The sequence below is a fragment of the Lygodium microphyllum genome, chromosome 11 (genome assembly GCF_053477565.2).
Source record: "Lygodium microphyllum isolate KBCC chromosome 11, Lygodium_microphyllum_v1.1.10, whole genome shotgun sequence".
In the NCBI taxonomy this organism is placed as follows: Eukaryota; Viridiplantae; Streptophyta; class Polypodiopsida; order Schizaeales; family Lygodiaceae; genus Lygodium; species Lygodium microphyllum.
This window is the reverse complement of record NC_141145.1, coordinates 89,824,965-89,846,661: the sequence shown is the minus strand read 5'-3', so window position 1 is coordinate 89,846,661 and position 21,697 is coordinate 89,824,965. Positions and strand designations below refer to the sequence as shown.

Below are 21,697 nucleotides of genomic sequence, written 5' to 3'. Positions count from 1 at the left end.
TGATGTATGGTATGTCGATTCAGGTGCATCTAATCATATGACTAGTCATGTTGAATAGTTTGGAGAGATACAGGACTTACAAAACCTAGGTTATGTGCAGACGGGTGATGATTCATGCCACCCAATTTCACACATTGGAAAGGTTCCCTTGTCCTTGTATGATGGCCAGACAAAGAGTCTGACAAATGTATTACATGTGCTATCAATTACAAAGAATCTAGTATCTGTTGGCCAAATGGTAGAGCAAGGGTTGCAGGTCCGATTCAATCCAAAAGGTTGTTTTGTAGAAGACTTTAATGATAAATGCATGTTGGTCGTAAACGGAAGTAGAGTTGACCGAATGTTCACTTTAGATGTTGGAATTCTTGCAATGGATGCTGCTATGTATGTTAAAGGAAAAGGAGTAGTTGTAGATATTGAAATATGGCATAAGCGTATTGGACATACAAATGTGTAAAGGCTGAAATTAATGCAGTCCATAGGATTCGTTACAGGGTTGCCTTCTTTTAGAGTTGTAGAATTGCATAAAGTCTGTGAAGTATGCCAGTTTGGTAAGCAAGCAAGACAACCCTTCTCGCATGATAGAGAAGTGAGTAGAAAAACACTTGATGTAGTGCATGCATATGTTTGGGGGCCTACACAGAATGTATCTCTTAGTGGCAGCAAATACTTTGTCACATTTATTGATGACTGTTCAAGGAAGCTATGGGTATACTTCATGAAGGAAAAGAGTGATGTGTTTGAGCACTTCAAATCTTTTAAGGCAATTGTTGAAATAGAAACAGGCTTAAAAGTGAAGTGCTTGAGATCAGATGGAGGGGGAGAGTACCTCTCTAATGAGTTCAATGGTTTCTTGAGGACTAATGGGATAAAGAGGCAATTTACTTGCAGGTATACCCCACAGCAAAATGGTATTGTAGAAAGAAAAAATATGCATATTGCAGAAGTTGCATGTGCATTAATGGCTGAAAAGAATATGCCCAAACATTTTTGGTCTTAGGCTATCCATACTATTGTTTACATTATGAACAGAATTCCCACAGCTGCAGTTCATGGGATGACTCCTACTGGCAAGAAGCCCAATGTATCTCACTTGAAGGTATTTGGATGTGTTGCATATGTTCATATGCCAGATGAGCTACAGAAGAAGCTTGATCTAAAGGCTGAAAAATGTATTTTTATTGGGTATTCTTTAGAGAAGAAAGGGTATTGCTATTATAACCTTGTCACAGGTGAGTTCAGAGTGAGCAGGGATGTTATCTTTGATGAGATGGGTAGCTGGTATGCACCTACTGGTGATATATTAGATGATGATAATGATCAAGATAGCTACGTGCAAAAAGAAAAACAAGAATCACAAAGTCTTAGTGGACCAGAAACATCATGTGGTACTATACCTACAGTGAGCCCTTGGTCTGGGAGACTAAGGACTAGTCCCACATCTTCAGGTGGATCTATAAGTGTTGCAGGAAAGGACAAAGAAAAGAAGAAAGTGCTGGATGGTAATGATGCATCTACTAGTCATTTGGGATTTGATGGAGATTCCTGTGGTTCTGAGAGTTTGGATGATGAGCTTGGCATTCCTTCAGTCAGGACACCAGGTGTACAGAGAGCTCATAGTAATGTAAAGGCTCCATTGAGTGATTTGGTTGTAGTGGTGAAACTAGTTGAGGATGTTGAGCCCACTTGTTTTGAGGATGTTGTTGGTCATGCTCATTGGGATGCAGCAATGGATGAGGAGATGGTTGCATTAGAAGCCAATAAGACTTGGGATTTGGTACCCTTACCCAAGGATAAGAAAGCTATTGGCTATAAGTGGGTTTACAAAGTCAAGCATAATGCAGATGGTTCAGTTAAAGCTAGGCTAGTTGCAAAAGGCTATGCTCAAACATATGGCATAGATTATGAAGAGACATTCAGTCCAGCTGTTAAGATGGCAACTGTTAGATGCGTGATTGCCTTGGCAGCAGCCAAATATTGGAGTTTGTAGCAAATGGATGTTAAGAATGCCTTCTTGCATGTTGAATTGCAAGAAGAAGTGTATATGGAGCAGCCATCATGTTATGAGAATTTAGAGCATCCCACATATGTGTGCAGGTTAAAGAAGGTGCTCTATGGGCTGAAGCAAGCACCTAGAGCATCGTCTGACAAGATTGGAGAGTATCTTGTCAATATTGGATTTTGTATTTCTGATGATGATCACTCACTTTATGTGAGAAAGGGAGATGCAGGTTTGGTCATCATAGTCATCTATGTGGATGACTTGATTATTACAGGTGATAGTGACAATGGGATTGCTGAAGTTAAGGACTTCTTGAAGAAGAAGTTTGAGATGAAGGATTTGGGTGAGCTGAGATACTTTCTTGGTATTGAGGTGATAAGATGTGATGAGGGTATATGGCTATCCCAAAGGCAATATGGCTTGGATATATTATCCAAGTATGATACGATAGCATGTAAACCTCTTTCAGTACCATTGGAGCAAAATGTGAAGTTGAGTGTTGACGTTGGGGATGAGATAGAAGACCCTACTATGTTCAGGAGGATAGTAGGGAGTTTTATTTACATGACTATCATAAGGCCAGACTTGAGCTATGTTGTTGGCCTTGTTAGCCAGTTTATGAAGATGCCTAGAAAGCCTCATTTGGATGTAGTTAGACGTATATTGAGGTATGTGAAGTCCACTTTACATTATCGAATTTTTAATGAGGCAAGTAAGGACGTACATGTCTTTGGATACACAGATGCAGATTGGGCTGGTAGCATGTCAGACAGAAGATCTACAAGTGGATTCATGTTTTCCCTTGGTAGTGTAGCAGTCACATGTAGCAGCAAAAAGCAACCTACAGTTGCTTTATCGAGTACATAGGCTGAGTATAGAGGTGCTGCTATGGCAGCATGTGAGGTGGTATGGTTGCAAAAGTTATTAGGTGACTTGGATGTGCAGGGAGATGGTCCAGTTGTCATTCATTGTGACAACATGAGTAGCATACAGTTAGCTAGGAATCCAGTGTTCCATACTAGGACAAAACACATTGAGGTGCACTACCACTTTGTGAGAGAGAATGTACTTGTAGGAGAGAATGGCTTGGTATATGTTAGCACACAGGATCAGATAGATGACTTGGTATATGTCAGCACACAGGATCAGATAGCTGACATTTTCACAAAGGCATTGGGTGCAGAGAAGCTTCGAAAGTTCCGAAGCTTCCTTGGAGTTGCAGAGATAGAGTTGAGCTTGAGGGGGAGTGTTGAGATGGCAAGCTCAACTTATGGAGACATTGATGATGGACCGCCTAGCTAGATGGGTCCGCATGTCTACACTTAGCACGTTGGTGGTCATTATGATACTCATATGGCCACTGAATTACTACTTATTATATTTAGTTTGTTACATCTACCTACAGCTGGCAAAGACATAGCGCCAGTCGATTAGTATAGTCGGTTATGCACTGTTTGACTTAGTAGGCCACTTTCCTTTATGTTGTATCTTATCTATACTTTGTACATTGTATAGTGTGTGGAAGAAGAATAAGAAATCAACAAGAGAACGTTTTGGCCTCCATCTCTCTTCTTGTGTTCTTGAGTGAGCTTCCTCTTGTGTATACAGTGTGTGTTTGGCGCAACACCTCAAGCAAGTCCCCCCACCACGTGATTCTTGATAAAGGTTTTTATGAGACAACACTTCATGTAGTAAGAAAGACCCCATTGCCCCTTTTGCCAACTCCATTGTCACCTATGGAGGAAATACATCCTTATGCAAACTTAATTAGTAGCTGGTATCATTGTATGATTCAAACATTGAGTTTATCCCTTTTGTTAGCTCCTTTGTCTCTTGTCGAGCAAATACATCCTTATGCAAACTTAATGAGAGTAATTGGTATCATTGTATGATTCCCACATTAAATATCTCTACCAACCCAAATATGAATTTCTTACTAGTCCCTTGGTTTTTTGAAGTAGATACTACTTTGCAATATTAGTAACTATATTTTTATATTTGAAATGGAACAAATGAATGAATGAATCCATAATACTCAATATATGACACTATAAGACTTGAATGGTTCTTTGTGCCACAGTTGGTCTAGTTCAAGAAGCCTATAAAGAGTTCCCAAGCAACATTGGAAATCTTGAATAATAAGGAATATTTTGATAATCATAAATTAGAATTTTCACACTATAGTTTTTCTTTGATATTCAAGAAAGAAACTTGATAAATAATCAATCTAGCTTCCTTTCTTTATCTAGAGGAATGATTCAAATATAAAGTAATGGTATCCGAAAAGTGCTTTATGAATGCAATCACTCTAGTACAACCTAATGATTTTGGTAAGATGTGATGATATTATCTTTACATGATTGCAAAAGAGTTTGCAAACATGAGTTACCAAAGCAAAAACATGATTAACTTAACTTGTTGGTGAAAAATAATATTGAATATTTTGAGCAATAACTTATAATTTTGAAAGATTTTTTTCCATGTCTAGATTACATTTTAGGTATAACTATGCTAGATGTTGTGACCTATGAATTAAAATAATCCTCATGGATCTTGTATTATTATGCTTAATAGTATACATACAACCTTTCATGCCTTCACCCTAGGTATTTTTTTGTTGGAGCTTTCGTCCAGATTTGACATACTCTCTAAAGCTTTTCTCTGTCAACCTTGCATAATCTTTGGTTTTTCTTTTAAGAAGTACATTTGGGACATTATTAGTTACTCCACCAAAATCTTCTTCATGCCAAAGTTTCAATTCACATGCATTCCTTTCTGGAACTACAAAACCATGGGAAGAAAAAATTTAAAAGAAATTTGAGGATTCATTAGTTTAATGATTTCCCATGCTCTCTAAATGCTAAACATAACATACCTTTGCGTATCCTCCAGCCTGATAAATAATTTTGAACATACATGGATTTTGATTTTGGGTCGTTAGGATCATGATATACCTTGTCACAAAAGTGGCAAACATTTAGGAATATAATATAATCAAATTTAACATAAGCACCCTAATAACATCAAATGGAGATGGATGCACCTTTACAATCATGATTAATCTTTCTAGTGGATGCTTTACAAGTAATGATGTTTCTCCAAAACTTCAAGTTTCTTATATTAATGTCATTGTCTTTCCAAAACTTTGACTTTCTTACTAATTTCTCCAAGGCATAAAACATGTATAATAATTCCACTTAGGCCATGGTGGTATTTTAAAATTAGATTGCCATTATAAATATACACAATGATCAAGCTAAATGATGAATGCAATGGTTTAAAATACTCTCTTACTAATAATAAAAAACTCAAGATTTGGAAAAAGAGACTTACTTTGGTAAAACAGAAAAAAGTTTGATCTTCTTTTTCCCAAACTTTATGTGCTAGCATATACTCTCTTTTTATCATACCTAGGATATTTTTGGTTATATGAAAAACCTCAATTCCTTTCGATTCATCAATCTTTATAACTTCGTAAAATACAAATGATGTATCCCAGGTTTTTCTATAGTCATTATCAAGTAAAAAGTCTTTAAGTTTCTCTGTAGATGAGCAATCTTCAAAAGTGGTGGTACTAAGATATTGCGTTGCACGATTCTGTTATATCCAAGCACAACAATAGGTCTTTATTAGCCATCACAAATCTTGTCACAAAAACAAAGAATTAGAAAAAGAAACTTATAATAAAACCCACAATCTTACACACAAAAGAAGACTAGTACAAAGAGTCTAAACGAAAAAAAGATAAAGGATACAAGTAAATCTTTGTATACCTTTCTTTTGCCAATGGTATTTGATGAAATGTGAAAGAATAACTCAATTTAAGGATCAAAATTACTAAGCATTATAGCTTTCCAACTTCAAAAAAAAAGTTAGTGACATGAAAAATGCATAAATGCATCTTTCAAGGCTGCAACTATCCTTCATAATTGAAGATGAGGTCATGCATATGAAATCCTACAAATGACACACAAATGACGAAAAAATGTACACATTGATCTACCACTAGTCACAACTATTGGATATAATTTAAGTGGCATGTAGGCATATCATTAGTTATGATTATCACATAATATTCACATACTATGTATACATAGCATTAATTATAACTATTACCCCACTATTTATGAAATCCTATAAGTCATATGACAAATTCTTTGCATAGACATCTTCAAGATGTTTTGACATTGTAATTAGCACTGCGGATGTTGTTATGTCCCTAGATAGCATGCACATGCACCCACAAAAATGCATCATGAAAAGTTATTATACGATGCAATAAAAATAGTCTAAGGATAGGATAGAGAATAGATAGTAATTAGAGAGGAAGTAAAACTTATTTCTTTCAAAGATAAGTGATATAAATAATGGCTTTCTCTAGTTTACCACATCCATACAAATCCAAGATGGCAACCTAGAAAAATTCCAAGTGAAGAAAGCTTTCTTAGATACACTTTAATTTGAAAAATGGATTATTATGCCTCTAGAAAGTAATCTTTATATATGTTCCAAGAGTAGGGATTATTCATAGAATCTTTTGAAAATGCTCCAAAATATTCTCTCTAGGAATGTTTTCAAATATTTTCAAAACATATCCTCTAAAAAGATACTAGAGTACTTCCTTTAATAATATTCTAGAATGTTTCTTGTGTAAAAGTTACAAGGCATAGTGGAAAGAATTTGAGCAATGAGTAAAGAATACACAAAAAATGTGAGAAGAATATAAATCACTTTAATTTCAAATGAATTGATACAAAATGGCTCTGTCCACTTGTGTACTTCCACTGTGAAGCTTAGATGGCAATCTAGGCAGATGATAGGGAAATACCTTAAGACTAGTTGGAAGAACTCTATCTAGGATAAAGATAACTTGATAATGGCTTTGGAGGGGTCTTCCTTTTATAGCCTAGAAAGGTATTGTAGTTGGCATGTTCATATCATATTATTAACTCTAGTTGGCTAGGTAATATTCCAAGGAATATTTCATTTACTGTTTATCAATCAAGGGCATTGCCCTGAAACCCCTTAGCCTGTGAGTTGCTTTCAAGGCCCTCGGTCCCCACAATAGGGGTCTTTGATAACTCTCACACCTTGCAACTCAATGCATTGTGCCTCAAGTTGCTACTAGCATAACAACTCTATCTAACCCAAAGGTTAGATCCTCAAATATCACGTTTTAGCCATCTAATCACATAAGCCTCATTTGACATACAAATCAATACCCAACCATCAAGCTCACTCATGGCTTCTCCTCATAATAGGGGCCTTACAACTTAGAGAACCATGGATCATTGGTAGCAACTTATAAGGGTGGGGCACTGAGCATATCTAATGCACCAACACAACCCCCCCCCCCCCCCCCCCCCCCCCCCCCCCGCCCCTCGCCCCCCCCAAATGTCCACCCATTAGTAAACTACATCCTTGGCCCAATGCTAAGTCTTTGAAGATGAGAACTTGAAGCAGATCCTTTGTAAGAGCTTTGGTGAAGATATCTTCTCCTTTCTCCTTTGTTGGACAACTAGACAAGCTCTAATATCCCATCCTTGATCAAATCACACACATAGTACTGGATCTCATTGTGCTTGGTGTGTGCATGAAAAGCTAGATTTTTGGCATCTTAGTAATGTTGGATCTTCATTTTGTACTCTCATATGCCATAAGATTCTCCTTAACCCTATTTCTTTACATGTAGCAAAACTAGCTACCTTGTACTTTGCTTTGGTGCCATAGTTGGTTGCTTCTTATTGATCCAAGAGAGAAGATTCCTAAACCCAAAGAAAAACAATATCCAGAAATTGATTTCTTAGAATCATTGTCATCTACCCAATCTGAGCTATAATTCTAAATCACAAGAAAGCTTTCGAAATTGTATGTGATACTATATTCAAGAGATCCCTTCAAGTATTTGAACACCTGCATCCCAACTTTCCAATGACTTTCTCATGGTTTGTTTGAGGACTTGCTCAAAACACTAACAACAAAATTGATATCTAGCTTGGTGTTGCACATGTAAATGAGACGCCCAACTAACCTCTTATACCTCCCAATATCTACTAGTGATAATATATCTCCTTACACTTTGTCATTACAAATGGTTTCAAGATCTCCCAAGCATACTTCTTTTGAGAGATGAAGATTTTGCTAGGCTCTTGCTAGACTTCAATCCCAAGTCAATATTGCAACAAGCCCAAATCTATCACTTTAAACTCAGAGCTCAAAGCCTTTTGAGTCTAATAGATCATTCCTTCATAGTCCCTTGTAAATAAGACTCTCCTTGTAAACATACAAGTTAATATCTAAGGTACATCTTTTGAAATTTAACCCTAAAAAGAATTTATCTATCTACTAGTACCATGCTCTAGGGACTTGTTTTAGCTCATAAATGCCTTCTTTAGCTTGCAAACTTTGTTCTTAGAATGGGAGGCCTCAAATCCCAATGGTTGAGCCACATATATTTCCTCTTGAGGTCACCATTCAAGAATTATGATTTAACATCCATTTGGTAAACTAGCCATTTCTTTTTATGAGCGGCCACTACTACAAGTATTGTGCAAGTAGTGGTCATTCTAGAGATTGGAGAAAATGATGCTTGAAAATCAAATTCTTCAACCTATGAAAATCCCTGTGCAAATAATCTGGCTTTGTACTTTTCTAGGCTTCCATTAGCTTGTACTTTATCTTCTAGATCCACTTGATGCTGGTAATGTTCCTCTTTTTTGGCCAATCCACTAGCTCCCAAGTATCATTCCTCATTATGTCGTCATACTCAACTTGCAGTTGCTCTCCATGATGGATTAGCAAGTGCTTCTAAGTCTGCTGGCACCTTTACTTCTCTCATAATCTCAGTCATCAAGGCCATATTGACCATGTGAGTAGAATCTTTTCTTTGCTCCTCTATTCTCTAAGACCTCCTTGGTCCAATTTTTCTTTCCCTAATAGTGGTAGGCATATGATTACTATGATCATAGAGTTGCTTTACCCATCACAACAATGGCTTTTTTGATGGTGTGATTGTAGGTTGGTGAACTTTTTCTCCTCATCATTTGAAGATGACTCTTCCTCCTCCTTGAGGGTAGGGACAACTCTTAGGATAGGTCCATAGTGGACTACTTTTTTACTAGATGATAAAGTGGAAGAACTTGTATTATCCTCCTCTACTTTATGTGGTTTCTCCTTCAACACCACATGACAACTCACTATAATATTTTGTGTCTCTTGGTCAAACAATTTGTAAGGATTTTTCTCATCACTATAACCAAAAAGATACATTTTGTGCTTTTCGATTTTAACTTGTTTCTCTTATCCTTTGGAATATGTACATAATATTCACATCCAAAAGTCCTAAAGTACAAGATAGATGGTTGCTTACTAGTATAAGCCTCACAAGGAGTGTTGCCATTAAGAACCTTTGTATAACTTCGATTGCGAATGTAGACTATAGTATTAATAGCTTTTGTCCAAAATTGTTAGGCAATCCCTTGCCCTTAAGCATGCACCTTATCATCTCCACAATGATTGTAATATATTCAAAAAATATTGCCACAAAATAGAGGGCATACATACTCAAAACTGACATAGGTGGACATCGACATCACACTCGATAGTCAGCTTCCTTGATGCAAAGCTAAGCATAGTCACAAAAATGAGATCAATTATCAAGTGTACTCAAAAGGTCAACCCAAAATATGTTATTGAAATATGAACAATACATCTATCAGAGACAAAAAGTGGTAGCAACATAAGACTTTGGGAATGACTAGTACAGGATCACAAATCATCATGAATATAAGACAATTGCAAGATGCAAGACAATGACAGTACTACTACTAGATGTGGTGACTCTAGACAATACAAGATTGGCTCTGGTGGGATAGAGAGCACTTTGGATGTCAGTCAAGAGAGATTAGCCAAAGGGACTCGCAAAGGGTCTGACAATGAGGCATTAGATCCCTTTGATTCTTGAACTTTTGGACTATGCATGTGATCGCAACCCCTGATCACTTTTGCTCCCTTCCTTTTATAGCCCATTGCCTACTGCAACATTCTCTCTGCCCATGTGCCCTGCTAGATAGTCCTGCTCCTATACCTGTCGGCTCATTAATGAACCGTTGGTAACTTTGAGCTTTAAAGGCTGCTAGCTACCACTGGCATGGGACAAGTTGACAGGAAGGGGTGTAGCTGTAGAGGAGGTGTTGTCTAGACTAGTGAGGGTATAAGTGAGAGTGGGGGGCTTGTGGTTGTTGATGGTCTCCTCCCCCTATGGTCTCTTTTGGCTCTTTGATTTGAGGAGGGAAAGTTTGCCAGAGACATTGGCACGAGAGGTGGATCTCTTGGGGTACTGAGGCTCTTGGAGTGGTGGGGTCCTATTGGATAGGATGCTAGGAAATGGTGCTGGTGGGGGGATCCTCCTTTTTGAGAACTTGGTCTTTGGTTCTTTCCATTGCATCCTCGATGGGGTTAGAGGTGGGCTCTCACATCGTTCTTGTCTCAAGATGAGACTGGGAATTGTCTGTCACTAATAAGGAAAGTTGGCAAAGAGAATCAATAAAGGAAGAACGGGTGGGGGAAAGAGCTGGGTGAAGTATTATCCACACATCACTTTGATGGTTCTAACTAAGGACTTTCTGTGGGATAGGTGCTTTGCCTCGATGAAGAGATGGTCTAGAAGTACATGGGCCTAGGTGATAAAAGGGTATCAAAAGGAGAGAAGAAAAGAGAGGCTACCTTTTTAGGTATGATGAATGCCTTGGCCTTCATGTAGAGGGCCTCAATCAAGAACATGAGGGCATCTTGTTTACATTTGTGGCCACACTTACAAGGTTGCTCAATCAATACTTATTGAGAATGGGGCTGAAGATGTCTTCAATGGTGACAATGGGGAGTGTTGGTGGGTCAGCCTCACGATGGGTGGGCAAGCATAGATACTCCTACACTCTCTTTGCAAAGAGCCTATTTTTGTGGCCCTAGATGTAAATGATAGATCTTGAGAGGAATTGCTCCAGGATGGTTTAGGTATTGGGGTGGACTAGGGTAGCATTGCATGGAAGGTTGGCAATGCTAGTGTGTAGTAGGGAGTCACAACATCTGCAAGAGTTTAGGGCTAGGGGGTGTAACTTCCTCAGTGGTGGTGAGTTGGAAGGATACCATGGTAGGGAGATATAAGGAGGGAAAGAGACAAAGAATACGAGAAGAAGGAAAGCAAGTTTGTGCACAAGTGTTGGGCGCGAAATAAGGGTGTTGAAGAGGATTTTTTTCTTAAAAGATGGTGTTATTTATGTGAAGAGACAATGGCTAATGCATAAATGTGATGTCAATAAAATAGACCATGATCAGACATGATTAGAATGGTTTTTTTGAGATACTATGGCATTGTCAAGTGTATGAGCTAACGAGTGGATTTCATAAATGAACGCCCATGCTTTTACCCATTTGGTGTAATAATCTATTGTCATTAGTATATACTTGTTTTTGGTGTATGCAAAGACTAGAGAAATGGGACTGATGAAGTCCAATCCCCATTTTTGGAAGGGTTCTAGAGCTAGGATCAGTTAGAGCAACAAGTGGTCTTTGGCTCCAAGCTATAAGCAAGATTGTGTGTGGTGTTGGGCCAAGAGCACGATTACATGGAGAACGACATGGATTATATAGATAAGAATGAATTTAGAATAATTCTCAACAAGATCAATTACTCCAAATTATTAAATAAAAATATCAACATTTTTCAATAAATAAATAACAAAACATAAGGAAAAAAATAAATAGGTTTCTTATATCCAAAAAATGGGAAAAAAAAACATTTGTGTTTGTGAATGTATGATAAGATTGAGGCATGAGGTTTAGCCTCACGTCAACCTTATCTTTATGTTAAAGTGGGTACCTACTACTTTTATGAAGGAAAAATACATAAAAAGTGCTCTCTAAACCTACCACCATTGAATGCACAATCTTAAGCGGTAAGGAGAAGGGGGGTATTAAGGGATGATAATATGATGAATTTTGATATTTTTATGATACATGGCAGTGTTTAGTAGTACGAGCATGCTCAGTGCTGGCCCTAGGCAACGCCACAATATCGGTTTAGAAGAAAGGCATGAAAAGAAATGGTTTTGCACCTTCACAATGCTGGTTGTCAATAAGGAAAATTGTTTGAGCACTATAAACCATACACAATTGCATCGCACATAACACATGGTATCATCCTGGATGCACAACAAATGTTTTGATGCGCAATGACCTATGTTGAGGAGGTGAGGTACCCTAAGTTGTAGGGTTAGTGATTTGTCTCCTTTGGGCAATGTTCAATGAGGACTATTTATTATCTTTTGGATCGATCGATTAAAAGAGTGGAGCATGTTTCATATGTGCTTTATGTGTTCATGGCGCATCTTGGGGCCAATCCCAAAGGTGTAAGAGAGCGATAGTGGGGATGTGGCAATCGGCTAAGGGGTGCTCCCTTTGTTTGTGCTAACGTGGTGTATTCCACCAATATGTGTAGAGACTCCCTCTAAGGATTGTGGGAAGGATTATCCATTAGATTACAATCCATACAAACACGGAGTTTTACATTAGAGGTTAGGGTAGTATACCCCTTAGACACTCCTGGCCACCGCAAGGTTATGAGGGGTGGTTTGGGTGTATAGTAGAGGCCCTGCTAGTGCCATAGAGCCAGTGTTGGGCCCATTTAGGTCACGGTAGCTTCTCTCCTTTTCCATCTTTTTTAATCTCTCTAAATTGAGTTTAGCTTTGTTGAATATGCCCTCTTTCAAAATAGCCAATTTTTTTTTCATCTCAAAAATCCAAATTTAAAATTTAATTTTCACTCTAATTTCTTTTTGTTTTCCCATTGGGCCTTGTTATTTCTTATGGGTAAGGCCTAGTGTGCTCTCGATGTCAAATTAGTATGTTGTAAAATTGTGATTAATTTTTTAAGGAAAGCGTGCATATACAATTGAATTTTCTTGACTGCATCAATAAATGGCCCATTTTAAAATGTGCAAGTTTTTTCATATTTTAACTATATGGGTTAAATTTTAACTACACGCACACGCACACGCAAATGTGTAAAGGATCCACATTTTGTTTATCTCATTCACCATCCTTCTTACATTAATTTTAGTTTTTTTTTAAAATTCACAGTATATTATAAGTATCAATTGCATAATGGGTACATTACAACAAGGATCTATGTAGTTATATAGAAAAGGTCAATGATGATTGAGTGACTCATACTCTCTCTTCCTTCTTCTATTTGTACAATCACACTCTTCTTTACATCTTCTCTCTTTCCTTCTTATTAACTTATATAGCTTCTCTCTTCCTATATACCTACCCCTCTTACTTAATCCTATGCTAACTAATATCACTAACCCTTACCTTCTTCTAGATCATTTCCAATATAGTCATTTCTATACTAACAACATTATTTCCTTTCCCCCAACATAATATTGTGCTAATAGTTCAGGGTCTAGCGTATAATACTAGGGTAATTAGGCTAACTTTATTCGATTCTTCCCTTAAATCTCTCCCCACACACACACACACACACACACACACACACACACACACACACACACACACACACACACACACACACACACACACACACACACACACACACACACACACACACACACACACACACACACACACACACACACACACACACACACACACACACACACACACACACACACACACACACACACACACACACACACACACACACACACACACACACACACACACACACACACACACACACACACACACACACACACGTGTGTGTGTGTGGGTGTGTGCATGCCTCTGTGTGTGCGTGTGCGTGTGCGTGTGCGTGTGTGTGTGCGTGCGTGCAAGCTATTAAATTTAAGAAATTACATTTTCTTCACTGTCTAGCTTAACCTTAATACTAACTCCCACTTATCTACTTTCCCAATCCATGATCATCCCCCTATCACCATACTACACTAACAATAGATTTACCAAGGATACTATGTCCTTTGTCTCTAAGGTTGATAAGAGGGTATTTATAGGATAATTAGGAGGTATACTTCCTCTCTTTTATTAAGGGCACTAAGCAACTTCTCCATAAAGGAAGGGGGGATAAACTTGACCATCTCTCTCTCTCTCTCTCTCTCTCTCTCTCTCTCTCTCTCTCTCTCTCTCTCTCTCTCTCTCTCTCTCTCTCTCTCTCTCTCTCTCTCTCTCTCTCTCTCTCTCTCTCTCTCTCTCTGTGCTTCAAACCCTAATGCATATTGTGAGGGAGGGGGGGACATGATCATCACAAGGAGGGAAGGAGATGGTGTCTCACATGCCTCTATTTAGAAAAATTGATCTAAAGATTGAGCATGGGTGCATTAGAGGCTCATTAGAGGTCTACCCTTTCCTAATGGAAACTCTAGTTGCTCAAAAATGTCCATATGTGAAACCCAAACTTGTTACAAGACTATTATAATTACTTGGATCTGCCTCTTCAAATGAATGATTAATATTATGTGCTTTCAAACTCTCTAATTAGTGGTTAAATTTTGAATTGCTGCATACTACCTATGAGCTTGAGCTTGGACTATAGTTGCATCACTTGGGATATAAATTTGTTACCCTTTATGTATGGTATGACCATTAGGAAAATGTTTATTTGGCTATAAAAAGAGCTTCTAGGGAAGTCAAAGAAATGGATAAATTACCCTCTTTTGAGGAAAATAAATAATTTAGTTGTAACAAGGTGTATCTTGATATCTTCCTTTGTTTTTACTACTATTTTCCTTTCAACGACACTTCATGGAAATTGAGATTGAGAAGCTTTTTTGGGCTTTGATCTAGCATTTAATTTAATGCTCTCAAATATAAAGATCCATATGTGATGATGGTTTGGGTATTACACTTTTTTATTTAAAAAAGATACTTATGATTGACTTCAAAATGTTGTCACAGAATCTACCTTGGGTCTCTATCTTGTGTTATTTGATATCAAATGTTGAGTTCCAAGAAGGACATGGGAAATTATTAAATGGGAAGACATTTCCTATTGTGGAGGGTATTGCTTTTGGTTTCAACTTTTAGTTAAATGATACAATGTGAAAGGAAGCTTAACATGCACCCTTCTTATGATCTACCTATATATTTAATACAACTTGTTTCATATTGTAAGGAAAAAACAACATAGATGTTAAGGAGGATTGAAGATGTTGTGGGTAGTTAAAGTATGGTTACATGTCAAGCTTTTGAAGGATGATTGGATTTGATCCTAGTTAAGGTATTAAGATCATAGTTAATATAAAAGCCTAGATAAAAAATACTTTTGTGAACATGTATGTGGCTTTTAATGCAAGGTTAAACCCCCTAGAAATATAGTGTTGACAAATGCAACTATCAACCTTTTCTACTTGTTCAATCCATGTGGTTGATGCGACACATGGACTTAGAGTAACGAATAAAACCATAAAAAGTGGACCGTGGATTCCATATTTTAATCCTCTCTAAGTAAAAAAAATAAGTTTGTACCTTGGGACTTCTAGATTTGAGAAGATAGGAGAATGTAGCTTCTTTAAGGGAAGTCTCTTGTTTCCAAGCACCAAGATGGTCACGTTTCTCATCCAATAGGTATTGGAGTTTTCCCAGGTCTCTATCTGTGATGATAGCACTGTGGGCATGAGATACTACAGTCTCAGATGTTCCCCCAATATCATCAAGATTTGTTGTTGGTTCCAAATCTATTGAATCCACACTCTCATTGGTGCTGCATTGCCAATAGAAATAAAAATTAAGTTACAAATGGAATAAATTTATTCTCAATATATCATAACTAGTGAAAATATTAGATTTTTATTTTGACAAAATTTACTTCATCGAAGAAAATGCATTTTTCTTAATGTAGGATATGTATGGAATTTAAGAAAGTTCAAGTAGAAGGCTAATGTAAGGTTCTTCTTCTCTAAACAAAGCATTATAAGAAAGAAGAAAATATAGGTAAGTAGGTGTATAAAAGATGTGGTGGATCAAATCATGTGTTACTAGTCTTAGGGTGAAGGGGCCAACAAGGTGACACCTCTTTTAAAAGTAAAATGCATCCCGCCCCAATAAGGTGTGTTACTAGCCTTAAGGTAAAGGGGCTGATAAGGTGACACCTCTTAAAAGAAAAATGCAAGCCATCCTGCTATATTGACGATTCTTCACAATAGATGCATCTTCTTTAGACACTTGAAGCTATGAAATATATATATATCTAAGCCAAACAATTGAGAAAACTAGATTTTTTAATATGTTGGATTTTGTCAAACCTTAAAAAAAGGCATCCTTGAGTCCCACTCTATTGGCCAATCATTGTTGCTATTATTTTGAATCCTTCATATATAACCAGGTCTACTAGATGAAAATTATCAAAATATCCTAGTTTTTTAAACAAAGAATATAAATCGACTATTATTATTTTTAAATAAAATAACTTCAGAAATAAATCTAATGGGGAGCTAATAGGCATTCCTCTATTAGCCCATGTATCCTATAATAAATCAAGCATAGAAATGGTGAATACATTTCCTTAAGCCATGTGCTAACATACATTCCTCTTAACTTTCATAAAAGAGGTTGTGGTTGATCTCAAAGTGTGATTATGCAACATACTACAAACTTTATTATTCTCTTGGAATTTATATCATAGAGTGTGATTGTTAAAGAACTATTATAATTTTTCATGTCAATAATTTTAGAATGTTTTTATTACTCAAAGGACTAGGTAACACTGCAAATGCAAAAAAGAGAGGGAAATGCTCTAGCATGCCTACATGCTCCCTTATTTGTAATTTTACTATGTATTACACTTCCTTTACTCAAAGTAAAAACTTTCTATTGCTCAAAATAAAAAATTGCCTCACTTTTATGTGCTTGGTTTTTTCATGAAACATGTAATTTGGCTAAGAGGTATTACTCCACAAACACCCCAAAGAGATACTAGATGATAGCCAATTGCCCTTGCTATTTCTCCCAGTCCTCCTTAGGAGGAGATGGGACTCTAAAGATGCATATGCCTTGTATTTAACTTCTCTATTAGAGTCAAAAGAGCAATAATACCTCATATTCAATCTTATACATTTTTGAAGGTAGCATGGGATGTTCTTGAATGTATGTTTGTAGCTAGGAATGAGGCCAATGTTTCTTACTTAAGAAAACATCTTGAAAATATGCACATGGATGAGGGTGATGGCATAATAGTTTACCTTACCTACATATAGGATTTGTGAGAGAAGTTGCTAAACATTTGATGAGGTGATGCCCAATGAAGATAATGCTCAACATACATGATTTGTGATAGAAGTTGCTAAATATTTGATAAGGTGATACACAATGAGTCATAATTCATTGAAAATTTCCTTGAGGGGACAGGATTGTAACAAGTGAGATACAAGGGAACTAATGGTTAGATACCTAGTCACAAAGAGTATGGTATATAGTGTATAAGAGACTCAGTTTAGGGCATCTAGATATAATCAAGAACTGACTCTTCACATTCTCCTTTAGTTTCCATGGCTTCCTTCCTCCTCCTCCTCCTCCTCCTCTCTTTCCTATCTTTCTCTCTCCTCTTCTAGACATAATCAAGAACTAACTTTTCACATTCTCCTTTAGCTTCCATGGCTTCCTTCCTCCTTCTCCTCTCTTTTCTTTCTCTCTCCTCTTCTACACTTTCTCTCTCTTTTTTCTCATTCTTTCTCTCTCTTTTTTCTTGCTCTCTCTTCTTTTCTCATTCTTCTCTCTCCTCTCAGCCTCATTCATTACATGTGGTATCAATGCTTTAGGCTTTGGTCATTTTTGCCTTTCCTTTTTCTCTATCTAGTTCTCTTTTCAAATCCAAAAACCCTAGTTACTTTGGTAGCAAGTGCATGTATAGCAAGAGGACTACAATTAGAGACAACTTTCCTGAAGGCAAGCAAGAGCTATGTTTAGATCTTTTGACATGTCTAGAGATAAGACAGTCAATTTAGCAAGTCATCACTATTTCCTATGCAATTTTTAGGGGTTTCAAGACAAAGTTGGAGTCTCAAGAGTTAGAGGAGGGCAAAAATCCTATTGACTTTTTGGCTCTAGACCTTCTCTCTCCTCCTTTGCTTGTTGCCATGGCTGCCCTACCTAAGAACTCTCAAAATCTTCACTCCCACTTCTCTAGGACATCAACTAACATGAGGACCTGATCCCTTGCGTCCCAAGCAACCCAGAGAGTACTATAGTTGTGGAGTTTTTCCATAGGAGTCCCCTAAGAACAAGCCTGCATTTGCAACACAAATTGCACTGAGTAGGTTGGCTCTCCTGCTCTACCTTAACCACTACCACCACTCCTAAAGCTCCCCGGGGCATCATGCAACTATCCCCCTTCACTTGATTGAGATATTGGACTTCCTCCTCCATCATTTGAGCTCCCATAAGCTGAAAACCCAAGTACATAGTAATGAATTGTTTTGAATAGCCATTAAAGCTCAACATGAGCTCTCAAATCAGTCCAAACCTCTTCAATCTTAGCCCCTAGGAGCCCCTTCAACCATTCTTGGCCTCACTAACCTAGATTGAATACATGGAACTCAATATTCCAAGAATTCTTACGAGTAGCCATGAAAGCAAAACTTGAAGCTTTCATTTCTTGAAGAGCACACTCGAGATAAAGCATGGCAATCCCCACCATCAGAGGAAGGACCAAACTCTTGAAGATTGTATCCATTGAAGTGCTTTTCTTCCCCGAGATGACTTAATGAAGGACTTGGAAACATTGAAGAGGTATGCCAATTCAATCTTAATCTCTCATTTTAATCCACTTGTTGAGCTTAATCCCTTTGTTCGAGAGATTAAGGATGCACAATGCCTTATTAGTAGAGTCCTTCATTACATACATGCTGCCCACATGAAATCAGTAGCCTAATTGCTCTCCATTTTCTTTCTAATGTATCATGTTACTCTTTCTCATTGATTATTGTTGACTCTAACACTAATCATGTGTATGTTGAATTGATCCTAAGTGGATAATAAGCTATTGTAAAAGGGTAAGTGGCAGCCAGCATTGGACTACTAAAGTAAGCCCACCTAAGCTCTTATTCAATCCTTGTATCTCATAAAAAGGCCCAATTTCTACTTTATAATGCATCTTGTGCTAGTTGAATAATTAAATTTTTTTATCATGTATACTTTGATTGAGGAAAAGGGCTGATGCCATGCGAGGTGGTAAGCTAAAAGAGGGGTGACATTCCCTTACCACTTAAGACCCTGAAAGGGTGCACAGTCCAAGCCATTGAAAAGTTTGCCCACCTGTCTGTGATCCGGAGCTTGATACTTGTATGAAAGTGTAGGTATACTCCATGATTGCTCCATTCCCAATGAGATACCCCCTGATATGACACCCTTTCAATGATCAAGACACCCACATATGGTACTTGACATGTATGCAATAATACAATATGTATGGCACTGAGGCTTCCTTATGTAGTGATGGTAGAGAAAAATAACGCTTAAATGTACTTGGGACCATGCTCAATATGGTAAGGATATTTCTTACTATGATGCTTAGATTGCTCAGCTCATGAGCAACTCATACAATGCATGTTCAAATTAAGACATGTAGTGTTTTAGTTGCATGCACTCATGAACAATCATAGAAAGATTATTGCAATAAATTATGTATTGCATCTAGGACTAAAACCTGTAGCTTACCTTGAAGAGGGCTTCATTCCCTTTGATTTGAATAAAAAATCTCCCCAATCAGAGCTATAGTCTAAAATATATGGCCATTTTCGTGCATTGAGGTCACTATGGACAGGGTGCAGACTACTCTAGGACATGCATAAAGATCCAATTATTTGCAAAAAAAATTCTTTCACAAATATTTACAACTTATCTTGAAGAGGCCTTCATATGCTTTGATTTGAATAAAAATATCCTCAATTAGAGTTTCCTGCTAGAAGTTACACCCATTTTACTGATAGTGGGTCCGATGGATTACATTCAAATGGTAGGACAAAAAGGTAAAGGCAAGGCTTATGAGGAGGTCTAGAGGGAGATTAGGGACTCTAGGGACTCAATGAATATAGAAGACAACTTGACAAAATATTTTAATGGTGAGATGCAAGAGGAAGTGCCTGATATGGACCCTTATAGCATGCTCAATCATACTCTTTGTCAACATGACCTCTGCCATCTGAAAAGGCACAATGATATGGTTGCCAATCATCATTAGATGCTCTCAAAAATAGATCTTGTAATTAAAAAAATGGCCCTTTCCAACACTTAGACTCAATAGACGTTTGAACACCTCACCACCCTTGTAGCCGTATTGGCCACCACCTTGGCACAAGACAAGGCAAATGAGTCCAAGCATGAGTCACAAGGGCCTCCACCATTGGACCCGCTTCATAGTCCATAGGGTATTCTTAGAGCTAAGGGTATTCCCCTCCTTCCACATTCAAGATTGTTGAGCCTTTCCACACTCAGCATGAGCCTCTCTTGAGCTCTCCCATTATCCATGCAGTGAATCTCCCCATAAAACCCTTGCTCCACACTAATTGAACCTACCCCACTTTCCCTAGGAGCCCCAACGGGACTTATTCGGCTCAATCCCATCATGGATAGCATGGTATTAATGGCCAACATGGCAAAAATGGGTAGCATGGATTCAATGCATACCATGGCATGTATGGATAGCATGAAATGTATGGGCACCATGATATGCATGGATAGTAAGGCTATCATGGGTAGAAAGGCTCCAATGAGGTCCATGATATAGAAAGTTTAGATCAACTCTCTAAAGTATGTAGGAAATCAGCCTTGAAGGACTTACTCGAGAAGTATAATGATTTATTGAAGATGCCTACAGCCCTTCCCCCTAAGAGGCAAGTGGACCACCCACTTGATCTAGAGCCCCATTCCAAGCCAGTGAACAAACCACCTTATAGACTCACTAAGTGTGAACACTAAGAAGTTGCAAAGCAAGTCAAAGATTTACTTGAGATGGGGTTTATTGAACCTAGTTCCTCACCTTATGCATCTCCAGTCTTGCTAGTCAAGAAGAAAGATGGCTCTTTCTGCATGTGCATTGACTATAGGGGCTTGAATAAGATCACAATCAATATTCGATATCCTATCCCACGAATTAATGACTTGTTGGATGAGTTCACTAAGATTGATCTGCACATTGGCTATCATCATATACACATGAGGGAGGGTGATGAGATCAAAATGGCTTTCAGGACTGATCATGGGTGTTATCATTTTCTAGTGATGCATTTTGGATTGACTAATGTCCCTACCACATTTTAGAGCCTCATGAATAAAATATTACGTCCCTTCTTGTTCAATTTTATGCTCATTTTTTTAAATGGTATTCCCATTTACAGCAAATCACAAGAGGAGCACTTAGTACATGTTAGAAGGGTGTTTGATGTCTTAAGAAAACATAAGGTATTTACTAAGTAAAGTAAGTTCATCTTCATGCAAACATCAGTGGAGTACTTAGGGCACATCATTAGTGAAAATTGCATATAGACTAACCCTAAAAAGGTGTAATCAGTTAAGGATTGGCCCACACCATCCAACACTACCTCATTACATGATTTCCTTGGTCTCTCTTCATTTTATAGATGCTTCATCAAGCACTATGCTACCATTGCAGCCTCTTTGATTGATTAGTTAAAGAAGGAATCATTATTTTGGGATGCTATTACT

At 37.6% G+C, this 21,697-nt stretch overlaps 1 protein-coding gene across 3 annotated transcripts in view; it reads right to left on the bottom strand.

The window, feature by feature from the left end:
* Positions 1-4,416: 4,416 nt before the first annotated feature.
* LOC148029063 (uncharacterized) overlaps positions 4,417-21,697 on the bottom strand; it is a 42,215-nt gene continuing 24,934 nt past the window's right edge. For 2 of the 3 annotated variants that reach the window (XM_087688655.1, XM_087688656.1), the window contains 4 exons: positions 15,506-15,740; positions 5,336-5,599; positions 4,878-4,956; positions 4,417-4,783 (listed from right to left, as the gene is read on the bottom strand). In XM_087688655.1, the coding sequence (XP_087544781.1) occupies positions 4,605-4,783; positions 4,878-4,956; positions 5,336-5,599; positions 15,506-15,740 (757 nt within the window). In that variant the 3' untranslated portion in view covers positions 4,417-4,604. The remainder of the gene's footprint in view (positions 4,784-4,877; positions 4,957-5,335; positions 5,600-15,505; positions 15,741-21,697) is intronic. The other variant, XM_087688657.1, reaches the window with a different exon arrangement.